This window comes from Marmota flaviventris, chromosome 1, assembly GCF_047511675.1.
Source record: "Marmota flaviventris isolate mMarFla1 chromosome 1, mMarFla1.hap1, whole genome shotgun sequence".
Classification (NCBI taxonomy): Eukaryota; Metazoa; Chordata; class Mammalia; order Rodentia; family Sciuridae; genus Marmota; species Marmota flaviventris.
In genome coordinates, this window is record NC_092498.1 from 168,667,854 (window position 1) to 168,685,853 (window position 18,000).

Consider the following 18,000-nt stretch of genomic DNA (forward strand, 5'->3'; position numbering starts at 1 on the left):
CTATTTCAAAAAGTACAAATTAAAACATACCTCCTTTTCCAAAAGCTCATTATGTATCAAGCAAGCACGTTTGTAGTTAAAATTTGCTACTGAAGTTGGTTCGAGGTAAGATGAATGGAGAATATTTAAAACATCTTCAAATTCTCGAGAGCCTGGTGTTAGTGGCTGGAAAAGTGCTACAATAAAAAACATTTATTAATTTTAAAATTATTTCATCTCAAATGTAATTTCTACTTTTGAGGTTTTGTTACTCTAACTTAAAAGTGGAAAAAAAGCATCAAGTTTATTTTATTGACATACAAGAGATATTAACTCACTGAAGAAATATTGACTAGACTGACCAGTTATTCAACAATAAGGATCTGCTCTTAAACACAAACAAGGAGGTTGCAATTTTCAAACACTAGGAATGCTACATTAGGCAATCTTAATTATTTAGATAGACTGTTATAAGAACCTATGCATGAACTTGACTTTTTCTAAACTATTTCACGTCATACTGAACTAGTATGTTTAGAACTGTTATTCAGTAAACTCAATGCTTATGCCATAAACAAACACATTAAAAATGATTAAAAGTGATGATATTGGTGCCAAAGTTGTAAGTAGCACAGCATATTGCATCTACATAGCTTTATTATCAACACCAAGTAGTATATTTATTTTGACAGCTTAGTAAAATTTTAAAATGTGGATCTTTGGATTCAAACCTCAACACAAATACCAGACCAACCATATGCTAGTTTTGTGTTGGATAGTGTATAAATGATTTAATTAAATAGCTCAGCTCCTTCATCATAAAATGGAGAACTCTTACCTGTTTTAATAGCGACTACATGGACCACATGGGATATGACAATGCACGAGTAAACAAAGGACAACATCTGTTACAAAGTACTAATTTTTTACTCCCCATATTTTCAACCATTCTACATCCTATTTAATTTTTAAAACACTCAAGTAAAATATCTAATTTGTTCTTCAGGATTACCAACCTAATAACCTCAAATTTTCAATTTACACGACTTTACTAATAAATTTCAAACATCCACTCTATGTATATCCAATTTTCCTCAAACCAAAAAGGAACCACTTTTTACTGTAGAACAATTCATAGAAACTATGTTATACTATCTTCTATCCAAAACACTTATTTAATAAGAGTCAATAATGTCTATCAAAAGAGACTACAAATCAAAGTGTTCTGGGCTGGGGATGTGGCTCAAGCGGTAGCGCGTTCGCCTGGCATGCGTGCGGCCCGGGTTCAATCCTCAGCACCACATACAAACAAAGACGTTGTGTCTGTCGAAAACTGAAAAATAAATATTAAAAAAAAAATTCTCTCTTTAAAAAAAAAAAAATGAAAGTATTCTACTTGTACACAAGCTCTAAAGTATGTCATCTGGCAGCTAACTTAACTGTTTTTACTGTATTTTCTACATATGGTTATTGAATTACAAAGGGCATAGTGTTAAGTGATATATTAACAAACCATGTATATATTATAGAAGTGTCTGTAAAAACTGTAGTTTTCAAACCAGGCATTGTGGTGCATGCCTGTAATCACAACCACTCAGGAGGCTCAGGCAGGAGGATCACAAGGTCATGGCCAGCCTGGGGAACTTGGAGAGTTCCAAGGGCTAGGGATACAGCTTGGTGGTAGAGATTCCCTGGGTTCAATCCTCAGTCACGCCGAAAAAAAAAAAAGGTAGTTTCTAATGACAAAATGTCATTATAAAGCGAACAGTAACCTACTTTGAGATTGCAAGCATGCAAAGAATAAAGTCAACATGGTTATAGTAATGCAATTAATAAAAATACTAAAAGCAAGCTTGAAAGTAATACTAAATTGAATAAGACCACATGATTACTAAACACAAAGTATCCTATAATCAAATTTGCAGATGTACTGAATAACTTATTAACTGTAAACTCAATCCAGAGCAGAAATTATGGCTGCCTTGTTCATTACTCATCATATGCCAGTAGGTAGAACTGTGAGTGCTGCCCCAAGTAGGTTGAAGAGCTGAAATAAGTACATAAAGAAATGAGAATAAACTTTGTGGAGAGATTATTTTATACTGAATACAAATATAATCTACAACTACCAATATATGATTATCATTTAAAATTAAAACAATTCACTCAAATTCAATAATATAAAACAAAATGAAAGCTCAGAAAAGAGAGTAAGAGAACTACATTATCAAAATTCAAAATATTTTAGAAAATATAGTAGGATAAACCAACATCTTATTTCTGTAACAACTATCTCCTACTAAGTTGTGAAAAATTTGGCAAGGAAAACAGCATGTGGAAGTCTTTACAGGTTTTCACATCCAAAATGGGCCAAGTTTCATTTTCAAAGTCAAGTTTATGCATAATTTTTCTGTTTCTCAACAATGACTTCACATACCTGTATCAAAAAATCACATGGCTTCAAATTTCTATGACATAGTCTACATGAAACACATTTATACCCCAACACTATTTATACCAATCTAATTATTAGTAAAAATTAGTCCAATTTGCATAAGATTGACATTCTAATTTTCCTCAAAAAAAAAAAAAAAAAATCACATAACTTCCAATTCATTCCAAAGCAATGTCCAATAAAGTTATGTCAAATGTACTCAAGTAAACTCAGTAAGGAAAAAATTCTTGCAAATAGAAATACAGCAATAGTTGTATGTTTTTAGATCTAACAATAAATACTTGTGTAGGCATTTCATATTTCAAATGCCTCATTGACTTCAGTTAGGTGAGAGTTATATCCCCGATTTTGGTCCAATGATCATTTCAATAAAAAAAAAAAAAAATGTTCTAACTATTCTAAGGAATCCAAGTTTACAACTTGGTATTGGCAATATAGAAATTTAGTTCACCTTCAGAACGTACATTTCCTGGTAGTCTATGTTATGTCCTTAATAAGAGATCGCTTAACACTGCAAATAACCTAATAAATGTATCTTGTCACGTTTAGTGTGTATGTATATTATAACCTCAATAATGGATCATTATTAAGACAATAACAACTATGTGATACTGATTTTGAAGAGAATATCTCCATCATCCATTTTCACTTAGAGAAGTAGGTATCCAATATACTATTCTCTGTATTATGAAAGTAACTGAGTCTAATCATTACTAGGTCACTACCACTTTTCAGATACTAAGAGATTTACAAGCATTATCCCATTTATTCACCAAACACATGAAGTTCAATGTCTGTTCCTCAAACTCAAATAAAATTGACACAGGTAACAGCTGACAGCCCAAGGTTAGAGTTAATGAACAGGACAGGCAGAATTCAAATTCAATGACTCCAAACCACTGTAAGCAAAACAAAAGATGCATGCGTAGGTAATCAAACTGTAATCTTCCATTGGGTCAAGAGCTGGAAAAATATGATTATTTCCTAATGTTATAGATCAGGAAATCATATAGGACATTTAGGCACAGGCAATCAGCTATAAAGAATAAAGAATCTGATTTCTACCTATTATGCTTTCTATCCTCTTATGTCTTCTTTCAAACCTCTTAACATTCTTTTCTAATATTAACTTTCCTAGTGATGACAGGGCCAAAAGTCATAATACTCTATGTGTCAATAGCAGTAACAAGAGAAGTTCTTTAACACACAAAACCTTGTTTAATTTCATTATGAGCATGTCAGAAAGATGAGTTGGCTTTGATAATACAAGGTTTCCCTACTGACAAACTAATTATCAGATGTATTTTAAGAGACTGAAGAACACAGTTTTGGAATGGTACTTGAAGATTTATAATTCAAAACAGGAAACTAATAGAATCAGAACTAGAATTCATATCTCCTGACTCCCATACTACAAAAAAGATATTTTTAATTGTTGATAACATACATTCAAAAATTGAAGGCTATATTCAGTTTAAACAGTTGGCACAGACACAGAGCTTATTTTTAAAAAAACAAAACATTAGTCTAAAAAATTACTACAGACATAATGTTTTAGAAATGGGCCTTACATCTGTAAATCAAAATGGTTAGAAAGAGTACAGAATTAGGAATGAATACACTGAGGAAGTCAAGAGAAACCAGTAAGAATATGAAACTTTTTGGGCTGAGGACTAGTTAAAGTAAATTTTACCTCTATTGTTTAGAATTTATAGGCAACTATCAAAAAAAAGTTTTATGTGGGGCTGGAGCTTGGCTCAGTAGTTGAGTGATGACCTGGCACATGTAAGGCACTGAGTTTGATCCTCAGCACCACATAAAATAATATAAAGCTATCATGTCCACCTGCAACTAAAAAAAAAACACACATATTAAAAAAATAAGAGACTTTGCCTGTTTAAAAAAAAAAAAAAAAAAAAAAAAAAGTTCTATGTGAATGACTAGGTTCTGCCTAGACTTTCCAGTTCAGGCTTATTTCTATATAGGGAGAGCTGCAGTTCCCAGAATGCAGTCACCCTTAAACTTCCTTAAGACTTGGCTGACCCAGCTACTTGGGAGGCTAAGGCAGGAAGATAATGATCACAAGTTCAAGGGTAGTCTGGGCAACTTAGCAAGACCCAGTTTCAATATTTTAACAAAGGGCTGGGAACCCCCTGGTAGAGCACTTATTTGCCTGACACATGGGAGGCCCTGGGTTCAACCCCTGATACCACACCAAAATAAATTTTTTTTAAAAAAAATCACACACACAAAATACCATTACTCCCACCTGTCTACAGTGTTTTCAAAAAGATAATTGCAAGTTTCTTGAGGGAAAAGTTGGAGATTGGAAGGAAAATGAGCCATCACCTCTACTGGACTAAACTAGTATAAAAACTGGCACATGAGCTTCAGTTAATTTGAGATTCCCTTATCCCCTACAAAAAAAAAAAAAGTAACCAACATTTTCCAGAAAGTACTTCATCACTACTCCCCAAGAACTTTGTAGAAAAAACTGTATCAAATAAAAATACCAATTAAGGTGACTTTTAATAATTTACTAAATTTAGAAAGATGGTGATTGTAAACATCTAACAAAATGCAACTGTACACTTTGGTTAAACGTAAGGACAGTGTGTCTTTATACTACAGAAAGTAGCTCAACCAATAAATAACACACATCAAAAACAGTAAAGTAAGGCTGGAGTTGTAACTCAGTGATAAAGCACTTGCCCGCATGCATGAGGTCATGACTTCAATCACCAGCACCACACACACTAAAAGAATGTGTTTACACACACACACACACACACACACACACACACGCCCTTCTAGTCAACAGTTAGGTCATTCAAATCAGTACTGATTAAATATGTTCATGGCAAACACAATTTTTCCAACTCAAAATTCTCCAAGGTTGAATACATGTTAGTATTCTACATTTTAATGGGGGAAAAATGTTTTCCCCAAACATGTTAGACCAAAAACCAGCTCAAATCTTTGTTACACCATTGAGTAGTGGTAAGTACTCTAAACCTAGGTTCAAATTCCAACTCCACCATTTATTGGCTGTATGACAAGTTACTTCTCAATACTTTTTTCCTCATCTGTACAAATAGAATCGTTGAGATTTAGTTAATATAAAGTGCTTAAAACAAGGCCCATAATTTATTAAACACCATGAATTGCCATATATATTATTAATTCAATTAGAATGGTGTTATTTTAGATTTTAGGCTATTGCCAAGATCAAGAAAAGACAAGTTATACTCACATAGTATTTCCTTTAAGGTTTTTTTTTTAATTAAAGTCCTAATCTTAATTTGACTGGAAAAGCATAGTTGCAAGCAAAGGTTTGTGATATTAAAATACAAATGCTTTTGATACAAAAAGCTCAAACAGGCATACCTACTGAAAATAATCTAATATTCAAAATAAACACTCAGATGTCAACTAATAATACCTAGGCAAATCCCATAGTGATACCTTTACAAGTCTTCCAGATAATACTAGAAATGTGAAACTAGCAGTACCTGCACTCTTTTCTTTATCAATATAAAGTTGAAACTAAAGGACTGACTTCTCTCAGCTTAAAATCCATGGTAGTAATAGCTGCTTATTTAATTTTTTAAAAGTTCTATTTAAACTGGTGTTACACTTTTTGAACAAATTCTGCTCTGTATAAATATTAAAACAAAAAAATTACCGTTTTCACTAAACGTGAAAAAAAGTACACTGTGAAGTATTTTCCTTACACACAATCCCCCCTACAGGTGAAAGGTTAACAATCTTTTATTTCTAAGTGAAGACTGAAAACAAACTTCCCTTAAAATGACTCCGGGGAGAAAGCATCCAGGGTCTGTATTTCTGAATTCCTTAATTATTTTCAAGGGATGTATATTTTTCTCTGGATTTGGTTTATCCAGTTTAAAGACAACCACAGCGCCTCCCCACCTTTCAAACCAAAATGTAAAGGTTTCTAAGCCAGTATTTCAGTTCTAACAAAAGGTAAAAGGGTATGGTAGTTTGTTCATATTCTTAGACACTTAAAACCTAAAATGATCAAAAAATCAAAATGATTTTATCAAGTTGGGAAAAAATGTTAACCTTCTACCCTCATAACTTGAGCCCATTTGAATGTACTTCTAATCTATTTTCAATCAACTGGCAATTTCATAAGCATCTAACTTTTCTCATATTGAGTATAACCATACCTCTTATCTAAATACACCAAAAGAATAGACTATCTTAATCCACATTCTAAAATACTATTTTAACTCACTTTGAAAGATTTTTCTAGAAACATTCCTCATGTTAATGGAAAGATTAAATTTGTCCACATGGTTTCTCACAGCAAGGATTTTCTTGGCTTTGTCATCCAAATAGAAATGAACTTTATCTGTACTGATAAAGGGCTCTAACAATTCAAGTTGTGCAAATGGAGCTGGTTATAGGCATGCACAGTCAAGATTCTAAATTTTCACTGATTTAAGTAACAAAAAAGCTTTCTTCAAATTTTTTTTAAAAATTCCAGTTAATTTCTAAAGCAAATCTACTCGATCGAGCAAAAATGAGCGACTTTAAAGCAAATCTAGAATATCCAAAATTATTGGAAAGTCAAAAATAATCCTCTAATAACAGGAAACTTCAACACTAATTTTATCTCCATTGTAAGTTTTATAATATGGCATTATGATTTTAAAAGGTAAACATAGTTAATGTAATTGTTCCCATACTGGTTTCAAAAACTAAGCCTGGACTTATTTAATCTGAAATTCAAAACCATGTTGGAGACTACTGGGCATAAGTGAACTTCTCATTTTTTTTTTTTTTCTCCATAGGGAAGTTACTGCACCAAGAACCTACCTTCCCCTTCTTTTCAAATAAATACTGTTTGTATTAAAAATTTTTAAAAAACTATTAATCTGATGCTTCAAAGACAAGGAAAAAACCTATATGAAAATGAAGTGTGATGGAAAACAGCAGTGTGCATGGATCACATCTACTAATGCAAATTTCTAAACAAGGGAAGACGCTGACATCAAGCAAATTTCAAGTAGACACATAGCTGAAGAATTTTCTTAAGGAGAAACACTTGTGGTCCTCAGAACGCAATGGCCTTGGAGAAAGCCCCAGAATCCATGGCCATGGGCTATTTCCACAGTGAGACTTGTCAGAAGCATCTTTAGGAGGACACATCAGCTTCTCTGCCTTCAGGGGTTGGGAAGGAGGGGCGCCGAGCACCATCTTTCCTCTCTGGGAGCTGCAGCTTTACCGAGAAGCTTCAAACCTGAGCTACTTCCAACTTCCAGGGAGAGGGGGAGCAGCGGAGCGTGGTTCCACCGCTTTCCTCTCGCACCAAGCGCAGCAGCTGGGCGGCCGTGACAGTGAGGGGAGAGGCGGCTGGCGCTGCGTGCATGTTTACGTGTCTCAGATGGGTGTGGGAAGAGGCGACAGAGAGATTCTAATGAAAAGATGGAGGGGAGAGAGAAAGAGGGGTTGGGGAGAAAGGGAGGCACCACCTTTCTTTTCTCTGCTCTTCCTGGGGATCTGAAAACTCCTCCTAACAGGCCTTTCGGGCTCTTCGGGGCCTTTGGGCAGTGCGGCCGCGCCCGTCTCAGATGACTCCTGAGGCTGCTCGTGGCTGAGGCTCTGGGCGGCCTCGGACGCCGTGGTCTCCTCAGGCCCCGGGCCGCTGCTGGGCTCCGCGATGGTGAGGCCGCCGCCGCCGCCATTTTGTGGGGAAGACTCAAGGTCCGGAAGCGCCTGCTTCATCTCTTCGTCTCCGCCGCCGCCGCCACTTTCCCAACTCGCGTCCGTCGGCGGAGAGGCCTCCGTCTCCGCCGCAGTCGCCATCCCGCCGGCGTGAGGAGCTCCGGGAAGCCTCTGCCCACAAGGTCGACGGACGTGGGGGGAAGGGGCGGCAGGCCGGCCTCGCCGCCGAGCTGCTCTCAGCCCACCCACCCCCTTCCCCCCGTGGCTGCGGACCGCGTTCCCGACCTAGCAGCTTCTTGGGAGCCTCAAAGCAGGCGCCCAAACGTGCCGCCCTGGCCCTGAAGCCGCTCCTCTTACGGGCAGTTCTTAAGCCGGCCCCCGCCACTCAACGTGCTCGCGTCGGGGCCGGGAGGGGGCGGGGCACCGCGAGCTGCTCCGCCAATGGGAGCGCGGCGTCCGCCTCCGCGGGTGCGGATGTACCGCGCCGGGGGGCGGAGCTTTGCGGTGCCGGAGCCCGCCAAAAGGGGCGACCCAACGCCCTGCGAGTACCTCGACGCCTCAGTGGACCTCCGCGTGCCTAGGCCCCACGGCGCCTCACGATTTTCCGGGTCCCGCTTTACAGGCGCTGCAGGAGAAGGAGGCGGGCTTGGCCTGGACCCCGGAACTCAGGGCGTCGCCCATCGGGGTAAGACCGCCTTCTCCACCCCCAATTTATTTGGGCTGAAACAGGCTTCGAATAAGTGAATCGTGGTTGATCCTGATTTTGTGAAATAGTGTGTCCGGAGAAAAGTCCTCCAGAGGCGATAAGAGACTAAGCTACACCAATAAAGCAGCCGAGTTTCTGCACCCGCCACATCTTGCATTTTAACAGACTACCCCCACTCACTCCTCTCCCCTCTTTAGTCCCTTAAAGACTTGACTCAGTGGCACGAACAAGCAAGCGCTGAATACCTGTGATCCTTTAATAAAATTTACACAAGTGTTAAGGGTGAGGGAGGCTGTAGGCTTTTTAACCCCCCTACCTCCACTTGGCTTTTTCAGTTATTTATAGTAAATATAGTTTTTTTTTTTAAACCGCACTTTTAAAAATACAGCAGGTTGTAGCTATCCCTTAATACAACTTGGTAATTTAAGTAGAAAGACTTTTAGTTTCAACTCAGCATTAACTTATAGGTTAATATGAGTACAACCATTATTTAATGGGTGCTTTCTAGATGCTAGACACTAATTTACCCACATTACCTCCATTTAATTTTTCCAACAACAAACAAAGAAGATAGTATTTTGCCCCATTTAAAATGTGTTGCAAAACTTGGACATAATTAAAGAAAAATCAAGTCTTGAAGCCACGTCTATTTAACTCTAGCAGAAAGTACTTAAATATTGCACTGACTGCTTTTATAAGACCTAATCATTACAGCAGCTCTCCACTTTTATGCAATTTATGAATGACACAAGAGAACAGACACTGTGCTTAGGATCTTCCAACAGCTGAATCAGGATTGGAGCCCAGATCTCTGAAAGGCTTTCTATCTCTTAAGGAGTTGATATACCAAAAGCAGTAATTATTATAAAACCCCTCTTACTCCTATTGGGTAATAGATATTCATTCCCATTTTTCTGATGAAGCAGCTCATGAGGTGCTAAGTTAAAAAAGAACAAGATGAATAGTATGTTAATGTTTGTACCCAAAAAGGGGAAATATATTTAAGGATATACATATCTTTGCATAAAATTTTGTGGAAGCCTACATGAAATGGGAAGTTTTCATTGTGGAAATGGGTTGGAAGACAGATGGAGATATTTTTCACGCTATATCGTTTTATACATGAAAGAACGAATGTATCAATCACTTTAAAAATCCCATTTTAGGCGGGCGCAGTGGCGCAGGCCTGTAATCCCAGCGGCTCAGAAGGCTGAGACAGGAGGATCCTGAGTTCATAGCCAGCCTCAGCAAAGGCGAGGCACTAAGCAACTTAGTGAGACCTGTCTCTGAATAAAATACAAAATAGGCCTGGGGATGTGGCTCAGTTGTTGACTGCCCCTAAATTCAATCCCCAGTACCTCCCATCAAAAAAAAAAAAATCCCATTTTACAGAGGGAAAGAAAAGCATGCTGAGAAACTGTTGTCATTACTCATTACCTCATGCAAGAGTGAAACAGCAATCTTTAAAAATTTTTTTTAGTTGTAGATAGACACAATATTTTATTTATTTATTTGTATGTGGTACTGAGGCTCCAACCCAGTGCCTCACACATGCTAGGCAAACAGTCTACCACTGAGCCACAACCATAGCCCCAGTAATATCTTTTTTTTTTTTTTTTTTTTTTTTTGGTAATGGTGGGCATTGAACTCAGAGATGTTGTACCACTGAGCTACATCTCCAGCCTTTTTATTCTATATTTTGAGAGCAGGTCCCTAAATTGCCCAGGCTGTCCTCAAACTTGCCATCCTTCTGCCTCAGTCTCTCAAGAAGCTAGGATTATAAATGTGCACTGCCACTCCTGGCCTAGTAACATCTTAATAATCATCCAAAAAGCCAATGTAGAGGTTTTAGAAGGGTCCCTGTGTTTAAATATAAAGGAATTATAAGCTTTGACATGCCGATTAAAACAATCAGAGTTATGGAGTTCACACATAGTAAAACCAAAAAGCATTAATGATAGTAACGTTTCAGTGAATGAAATCACTACTAAGATTTTATAGTAATAATAATCCTTGTCATTTGCAAAAGTAATTTCAGATGTCTTTTTCAGCTAAGGTTGTTGGTTTTGATCATTACATATTCCTTAAGCCTTGAAGGTCACACAGCTAAGAGACTTTTTAAGTTTTTTTAACATTGCCATTTAAAGGCAGTAATAAAGAAAGAAAATAAAGGCCAAGGAACTAAACAACCACTAAGAGGTCTAACTCATAGACTTTTAAGGATCTTAGAATTATGGATGAAGATAGTATTATAAGGTTACAACTCTATTGCCCACTTAGATACATTAAAAAATATAGAACTATCATTCCTTCCATTATGCTTGAGCTAAAACAATAATTTTTTTTTAATTTTTGTACTTGTAGATGGATACAATGCCTTTATTTTGTATGTTTGTTTATTTTTTTTAATGTGGTGCTGAGGATTGAACTCAGTGCCTCACGCATGCTAGGCAAGTGCTTTGCCACTGAGCTATAGTCCCAGCCCTAAAACAATAATTTTACTTCCATGAAGTCATCTTTTTTCCCCACAATAACTTCTTTCTGGTTACTCACTGAGCAAGTATTTCTTGAGCGTGTCCTAGGGAAGCATAAGGAAGACCCTCTAATTCGGCAAGAAACTGGCTGAAGTTGATTTGTGTTTGATTTCTGGAAGAAATACTTCCATGCAATGGGGAAAAGCAAAAAAAAAAAAAGGGATCCTCATTTGAGCATAAAATAGAGTTAGGGGTGAGCATATTGGCAGGTATCCCTTCAAGTATGCACCTAACTTGAATAACCACAATCCTCAACTCAACCCAGGACTCAAGAGCTGCTAAGATTTTAAGTTTTGTTTTGTTTCTGAGTCAAATCCTTCTAAGATTTTTTATAACTTTATTTTATTTTTTTATATTTATTTTTATGGGGCACCGAAGATCAAACCCAACACCTCACCCGTGCTAGGTGAGTGCTGTACCACTAAGCCACAACCCCAGCCCCCTTTCTTTTTTTTTAACATACAGCCCCACAGATGAATCTCATAGATACTAAATGAAAAAAGTAAGATATAAAAAAAGTGTAAACTGTGATTCCACTAACAAAGTTTAGACAAAAACAATCTGGTGATAAAAGTCAGAAATAGTGGTTTCCTCAAGCAGTATGGAGATTCCTTGGAAAACTTGGAATGGAACCACCATTTGACCCAGCTATCCCACTCCTTGGCCTATATCCAAAGGACTTAAAAACAGCATACTACAATAACACAGCCACATCAATGTTCATAGCAGCACAATTGACAATAGCCAAACTGTGGAACCAACCTAGATGCCCTTCAATAGATGAATAGATAAAGAAACTGTGGTATATATACACAATGGAGTATTACTCAACAACAAAAGAAAATAAAATTATGACATTTGCAGGTAGAATGGAGTTAGAGAATATCATGCTAAGCGAAGTAAGCCAATCCCCCAAAACCAAAGGCTGAATGTTTTCTCTGATAAGTGGATGCTAATCCATAATGTGGGGGGACATGGGACAAGTGGAGGAACTTTGGATGGGGCAAAGGGGTGGGAGGAGGGAAATGGGAGTAGGAAACATGGTGAAATGAGATGAACATCATTACCCTAGATACATGTATGATTGCACAAATGGTGTGACCCTACTTTGGGTACAACCAGAAAAGTAAAAAATTGTGCTCCATTTGTGTATAATGAATTGAAGAGCATTCTACTGTCATGTATAACTGATTAGAACAAATAAATTAAAAAAAAAAAGAAGTAGTGGTTTCGTCATGTGGGAAAGAGCGATATGATTCAAAGGGGACATGAAGGAACTTTCTGTAATAATGGAAATATTCTGTATCTTGATCTGAGTGAAAGTCACACAGTGTGACACATATATATATATATATATATATATATATATATATAAATGTGTTGAATTGTATGCTGAAGAGTTGTACATTTTTTTAAAATATTTATTTTTTAGTTTTCGGCGGACACAACATCTTTGTTTGTATGTGGTGCTGAGGATTGAACCCGGGCCGCACGCATGCCAGGTGAGCGCGCTACCGCTTGAGCCACATCCCCAGCCCCAAGAGTTGTACATTTTATTTCATGATGTTATTCTTCAGTTAAGTTCGAAAACTCTTCCATGGATTCCCACTATTCAAGAGATAAAGAATTTTCCATGTGGTCCACAGAACCCTACTTATTTTGACCTTGTCTACCTTTGTCTTCCATTTCCCTTATGCTCTTCACTGAGATTGCTCTGTCTGGCATACTTGCCAGGCTTTCCTGGCCACACAGCCTCAGGACGTGCTATTTCCCTAGTGTGGCGTGTGGACAGCCAACATCTTTCCATTGCATGTTCTTCACCAGTTCATTGAGCTCCTGCGTTTCTTTTAAGCTTCACATCCTTGTGTAAACTTCCTGATCATCCCCATTCCCAGTCTATATTGGGTTCCCCTGTTTTGCTTTCATAGAATTTGATTCTTTCCATTTACCTAACTTTCCCTAGTCTGTAATTATTTCCTCACCTGTGGGATTATTTAATTAACTCTGTCTCTCACTAGACTGTGTTCTACTTTCTGAACTGAAATGCAGTGTCTGGGTTTGCTTACCTAGATTCTCCTCAGGGTCCACCTTCAACAATGTATTTACTGAATATGCTTTTTGGTTTTTTTGTGGGGGAGGAGTGCTAGGGACCAACCCAGTGCCGTGTGCATGCTAAGGAAGCAGCATGCAAACGCTCTACCACTGAGTGACATCCTTAGCCCTACTAAATAAATTTTGACTCCTGAAAACAAGCAGTGGCTATCTGGTATTCTTTGGCAGAAAATCTTCTGATATTTCACCTAACATGATTTGGGTTTATTCCCTTTAACTGTTTACTGTGCTATATGTTACTTTAGAGCCAACTGGTTCCATTATGTGAGAATCCGGATCTCCCCCAATATAAATTAGGATGTGTCTATTCAGATACCCTTTGCATGATTTATACAAATTCAAAGTTCCCTTTACTGCATTTGAGCAGACAGATGAACTTCATTTGCCAAATCCAAAGCTTGTTGAAATCAAAAGGATTTAACAATTGGGAGCAATTGTGTTCTATCAGCTGACTAACCAGGACAGACCTAGTTATAAGATCATTTACACCACTGCCCTTTCCCTGAAGGAAGACCTCAGTGGTTTTTTGTTTGTTGTTTTGTGTGTGTGTGTGTGTGTGTGTGTGTGTGTGTGTGTTGCTGGAGTTTGAACCCAGGGCTTCATGCATGTCAGGCAAGAATTCTAGTACTGAACCACATCCCCAGCCCCATTTATAATAACTTCATGTTGTGTAGTTGGTAGAGTCCTCTAAACAAGGAAGCTGGTGCCAAGGGCAAGAGTTATACAAAGAAAACAAAATGCTCAAAAGGAAGTGGTATACTTAAAAGTGCAAACGCTGGTGAAATGTGTGAAAAAAAAAAATCAAACTAAAAGCCTTTGATTTTTTTTATGAATTTATAACAAAGGAGAACAAAAGAAAGTTTTCTGAGACTTCATATTTTCAGGAGGATAACCCATTTTGATTTGGAAGACAGTTGGAGGAAGACGAGCAAACATACAGAAAGAATACTGAATAATGCCTTATAATTCAGCAAATGCTTCACTCATTCTCTCAACAAACATTTCCTGGGACCTATCTGCTGCCAGGCCCCAAGCTGGGTTTCTGAGGGTTCAGTTGTAAATAAAGCAGATCTATCCTGACCCTGGGTTTACTGTCTTGTAGTTCCATACCTATTGCCTCATTTAATCTTTTTTTTTAAATTAGTTAATTTATTTTAATTAGGTATATATGACAGGAGAATGCATTTTGATTTATTGTACACAATTGCAGCACAACTTTTCATTTTTCTGATTATACACTATGTAGCACTGCATCATATGCTCAGTCATACATGTATGTAGGGTAATAATGTCCATCTCATTCTACCATCTTTCCTGCTTCCATACTCACTCCCCTCCTCTTCCTTCCCTTTGCCCAAATTTCCCCCATTTTCCCATGCCCCCCCCCATTATGGATCAGCATCCACTTATCAGAGAGAAACACCCTGCCTTTTGGCAGAGAAGGAAATAGTGACTTTAACTGCCTTGCTCAAGGAACTACCACCAATAAGAGATGGAACAAGACTCAAATTTTCGTCTCCTAATTCTAATTGGAGGCTCTTAATCCAAATTCTACTTGCTTGAAGGCTTTTGGGATACCCAAATTTCTTCTTCTTCCCTCCCCCCTTTGGTGCTGCAGAATAAACTCAGACCTCTCATATACTAAGCACACCCTCAACCCCTGGAATACCTGGTTTAAGACTCTCAAGAGTAAAAAAAAAATCATGAAGTTACACCTGTAAGCATTTCAATCACTCCCTTATATATCATTTCGCTTCCTTATTTTGGCCTTTAATTTTCCTCAGTTAATAGGAAAATTCCCACAAAATTTCTTAAAAACACAAGCGTCTTCATTTTTACTTTTTACTAATTCCTATGGATTTGTGGATGATTTCTGGAAAGAGAAGTAATCAGTCAATCAATTTTCAATACCTGAATTGAGAGCTAGCTTCCCTATAAGATGATTCAGGTTATTACCTTATTATTTTGTGTTTCGTAGTAGCAGAAGGGTATTCAGGCTTACTTTAATTTTGGATAGTTTCTCAAAAACCTAGTAATAAAAGATATTTGACATGACCCTTAAATGCTAGTTTTAAGAGAACATTGGCAATTGTCAAATAATAAATGGATGAATAACATGTGGTGTAACCAGACAAGGGAATATTATTTGGCCATAAAAAGAATAAGCTAATATATGCTACGATGTAAATGAAGCAGTACCAAATAAATAAACAAACAAACAAACAATCCACAAAATATAAGTTTCAGTTACTTAATAATATAAAATATTCCAGATTATTTTCCAAAAAAATTTAAATTTTAACTAAGTCATAAAAAATTATTGGGTGTCTTTGAGTACCTTATTTCAAGTATACTTCTCCATAATATTCCCAAGTGAAAAACATTTTCCCAATTATTTTTCCATGTAGTGAAAAAAAATCCCATTTAAGAGATATTTGCAAAAATAGAGCTTTACAAAAGATATGAACTCAAGTTTCAATACTCCCAAATGGCTCTGAAAATATAGGCAACTAATTATTATAAGTTTCCTTCTAAGAAGTCTTTGGGGAGCCAGCCAAGTTTAAATAGGGTAATTGATAAGTGTATGGTTGCAATTTACATAAATTATAGAAACATAATACCAGACACTTATCTAATTGAAGAAAATGTGGTTTACAGTTACTTATCTAGGGGAATTCTACTTGTGGTTTGTGCCATTTGGTGATTAGCCTATTCTCTTGATAATCTGAGTTTCTCAGGAGACAAAATATATGATGATAATGCTCAAATATTCAGTTTTGCTTTATATATTAAATATAAAATACTATGCACATATATTTATTTGGTAAAATAGCATTAAAATAACAAAAGCCCCAAATTCCTTTGGAAAATATTTACCCACGTTCCTGCTAATGATGTTGATGAGTTACATTCACCCCAATGCTCAGATACAAACTTGAAGTGCTAAACAACTCTTCACTCTTCTAATCCATCAGTTATTGTAGATCCTATGGCCCTTAGCTGAATTTCTGTTTTCTATAAATACAATGAGCAATATAAGACGTTTGTTCCAAAATTTTTTACACTACATAAGGTACTACTTTTACAAGTCTATCAGACAACCTTTAGGTTCTTGCAGAATTCTACACAAGATCATTTATTTCAAATATTATTTAAGCTTCAGAAATCATTCAAGCAAAATTCTACTTTCCTATTGGTATAAGCTAAATGTTTCCATCTCCCTAAATTCATGTGTTGAAACATAATCCCCAAGGTGATCATATTAGGAGGTAGAATATTTGGGAGGTGATATGGCCATGAAGGTGGAGCCCTCATGAATGAGATTAATGCCCTTATAATAGGGACCCAGATAATTGCTTTCCTTTCTATTATGTGAAGACACAGTGAGAAGGTACCATCTATGGACCAGGAGGAAACGGGTCCTCACTAGATATCAAATATGCCAGCACTCTGATCTTGGACTTCCCAGCCTCCAGAACTATGAGAAATAAACTTCCAATGTTTATAAGCCAAACAGTTTATGATATTCTGTTAAAGCAGCCTGAGAAAACTAAGACATCTATTTGCTTTCAACCTAAAGGAGTCTATAGCAGAGTCAATTGCAAGTTTTATGTTTTTTAAAAATATACAGTTATGTTTCAAGTACCTTTGATCACAGGAAACTGATAAGACAAGAGAGTACCTCATGCCCTCACATCAGAACACTGATTATTTGGAACTTACTACATTGATCTAACTGGTATGCACTTACCAAATTCATTCAATGATTTAGCAATCAGTTTTTTTAAACACTTTGTAAGTTTTTCAAGAACTTTATCTGATAAGATAAAACACAAGATGCAGATTCTGACCATCTTGTAGGGACTAGCTGAGTTATTAAATGCTAGAGATAAGGAAGAAGAAAAGTCAGGGGGTCCCAGTTAGGATAATAAAACTCATTGTAAGAAACAAAAAAGTTTTGCAGAGGGGAGCACCATTGACTATTGTGCTACTATACAAGGTGAGGCAGGAAGTGAAGAGACAGGTGCCTCTGAAGGCTTCAGCCTTCAGGGGACCTCAAGAGCCATGCTAAGGGGCTTGAACTTAATCCTGAGAGCAAATGATAAGAATTTAAGAATTTTAGGTAAAGGCTGACAAAATCAGATGTGCATTTTATCATATCTTTTTTTTTTTTTTTTTTTTGGCAGTGTAGGGAATCCAATGCAGGACCTAGCAAATGCTAGACATGTGCTATCCCACTGAACTAATCTCCAACTCCAGATGTGCATATTACACAGATCATTCTGATTCTTTTCCTAGAAAGTGGATTCTGGGTGTATTAGTAGTAATAAAACTAGTTAGGACATTAGATAACTGGTATCTAGTGTAAGGACAGTCTAGGACTTCATGTCTTAGATAACTGTCAGCTGAGAAATAAATCAAAGCTGCATTGTAGTAAAAGAGAATTTCAAAGGATGTATAGAGATGGATAAAATTAATAGTATACTTGGGGTAGAGGTCCATGATAGAATGCTTGTCTA

At 37.0% G+C, this 18,000-nt stretch overlaps 1 protein-coding gene across 9 annotated transcripts in view; it reads right to left on the reverse strand.

Annotated features, from left to right (window-relative positions):
- Tasor (transcription activation suppressor) overlaps nucleotides 1-8,515 on the reverse strand; it is a 44,961-nt gene extending 36,446 nt beyond the window's left edge. For 5 of the 9 annotated variants that reach the window (XM_071618828.1, XM_071618829.1, XM_071618827.1 and 2 more), the window contains exons 1-2: nucleotides 7,936-8,511; nucleotides 31-176 (exon numbers count right to left, since the gene is read on the reverse strand). In XM_071618828.1, the coding sequence (XP_071474929.1) occupies nucleotides 31-176; nucleotides 7,936-8,269 (480 nt within the window). In that variant the 5' untranslated portion in view covers nucleotides 8,270-8,511. Of the gene's footprint in view, nucleotides 1-30; nucleotides 177-7,935 lie in introns of all 9 variants that reach the window. The other 4 variants (XM_071618831.1, XM_071618830.1, XM_027921566.3 and 1 more) reach the window with 1 other exon arrangement.
- Nucleotides 8,516-18,000: the final 9,485 nt, after the last annotated feature.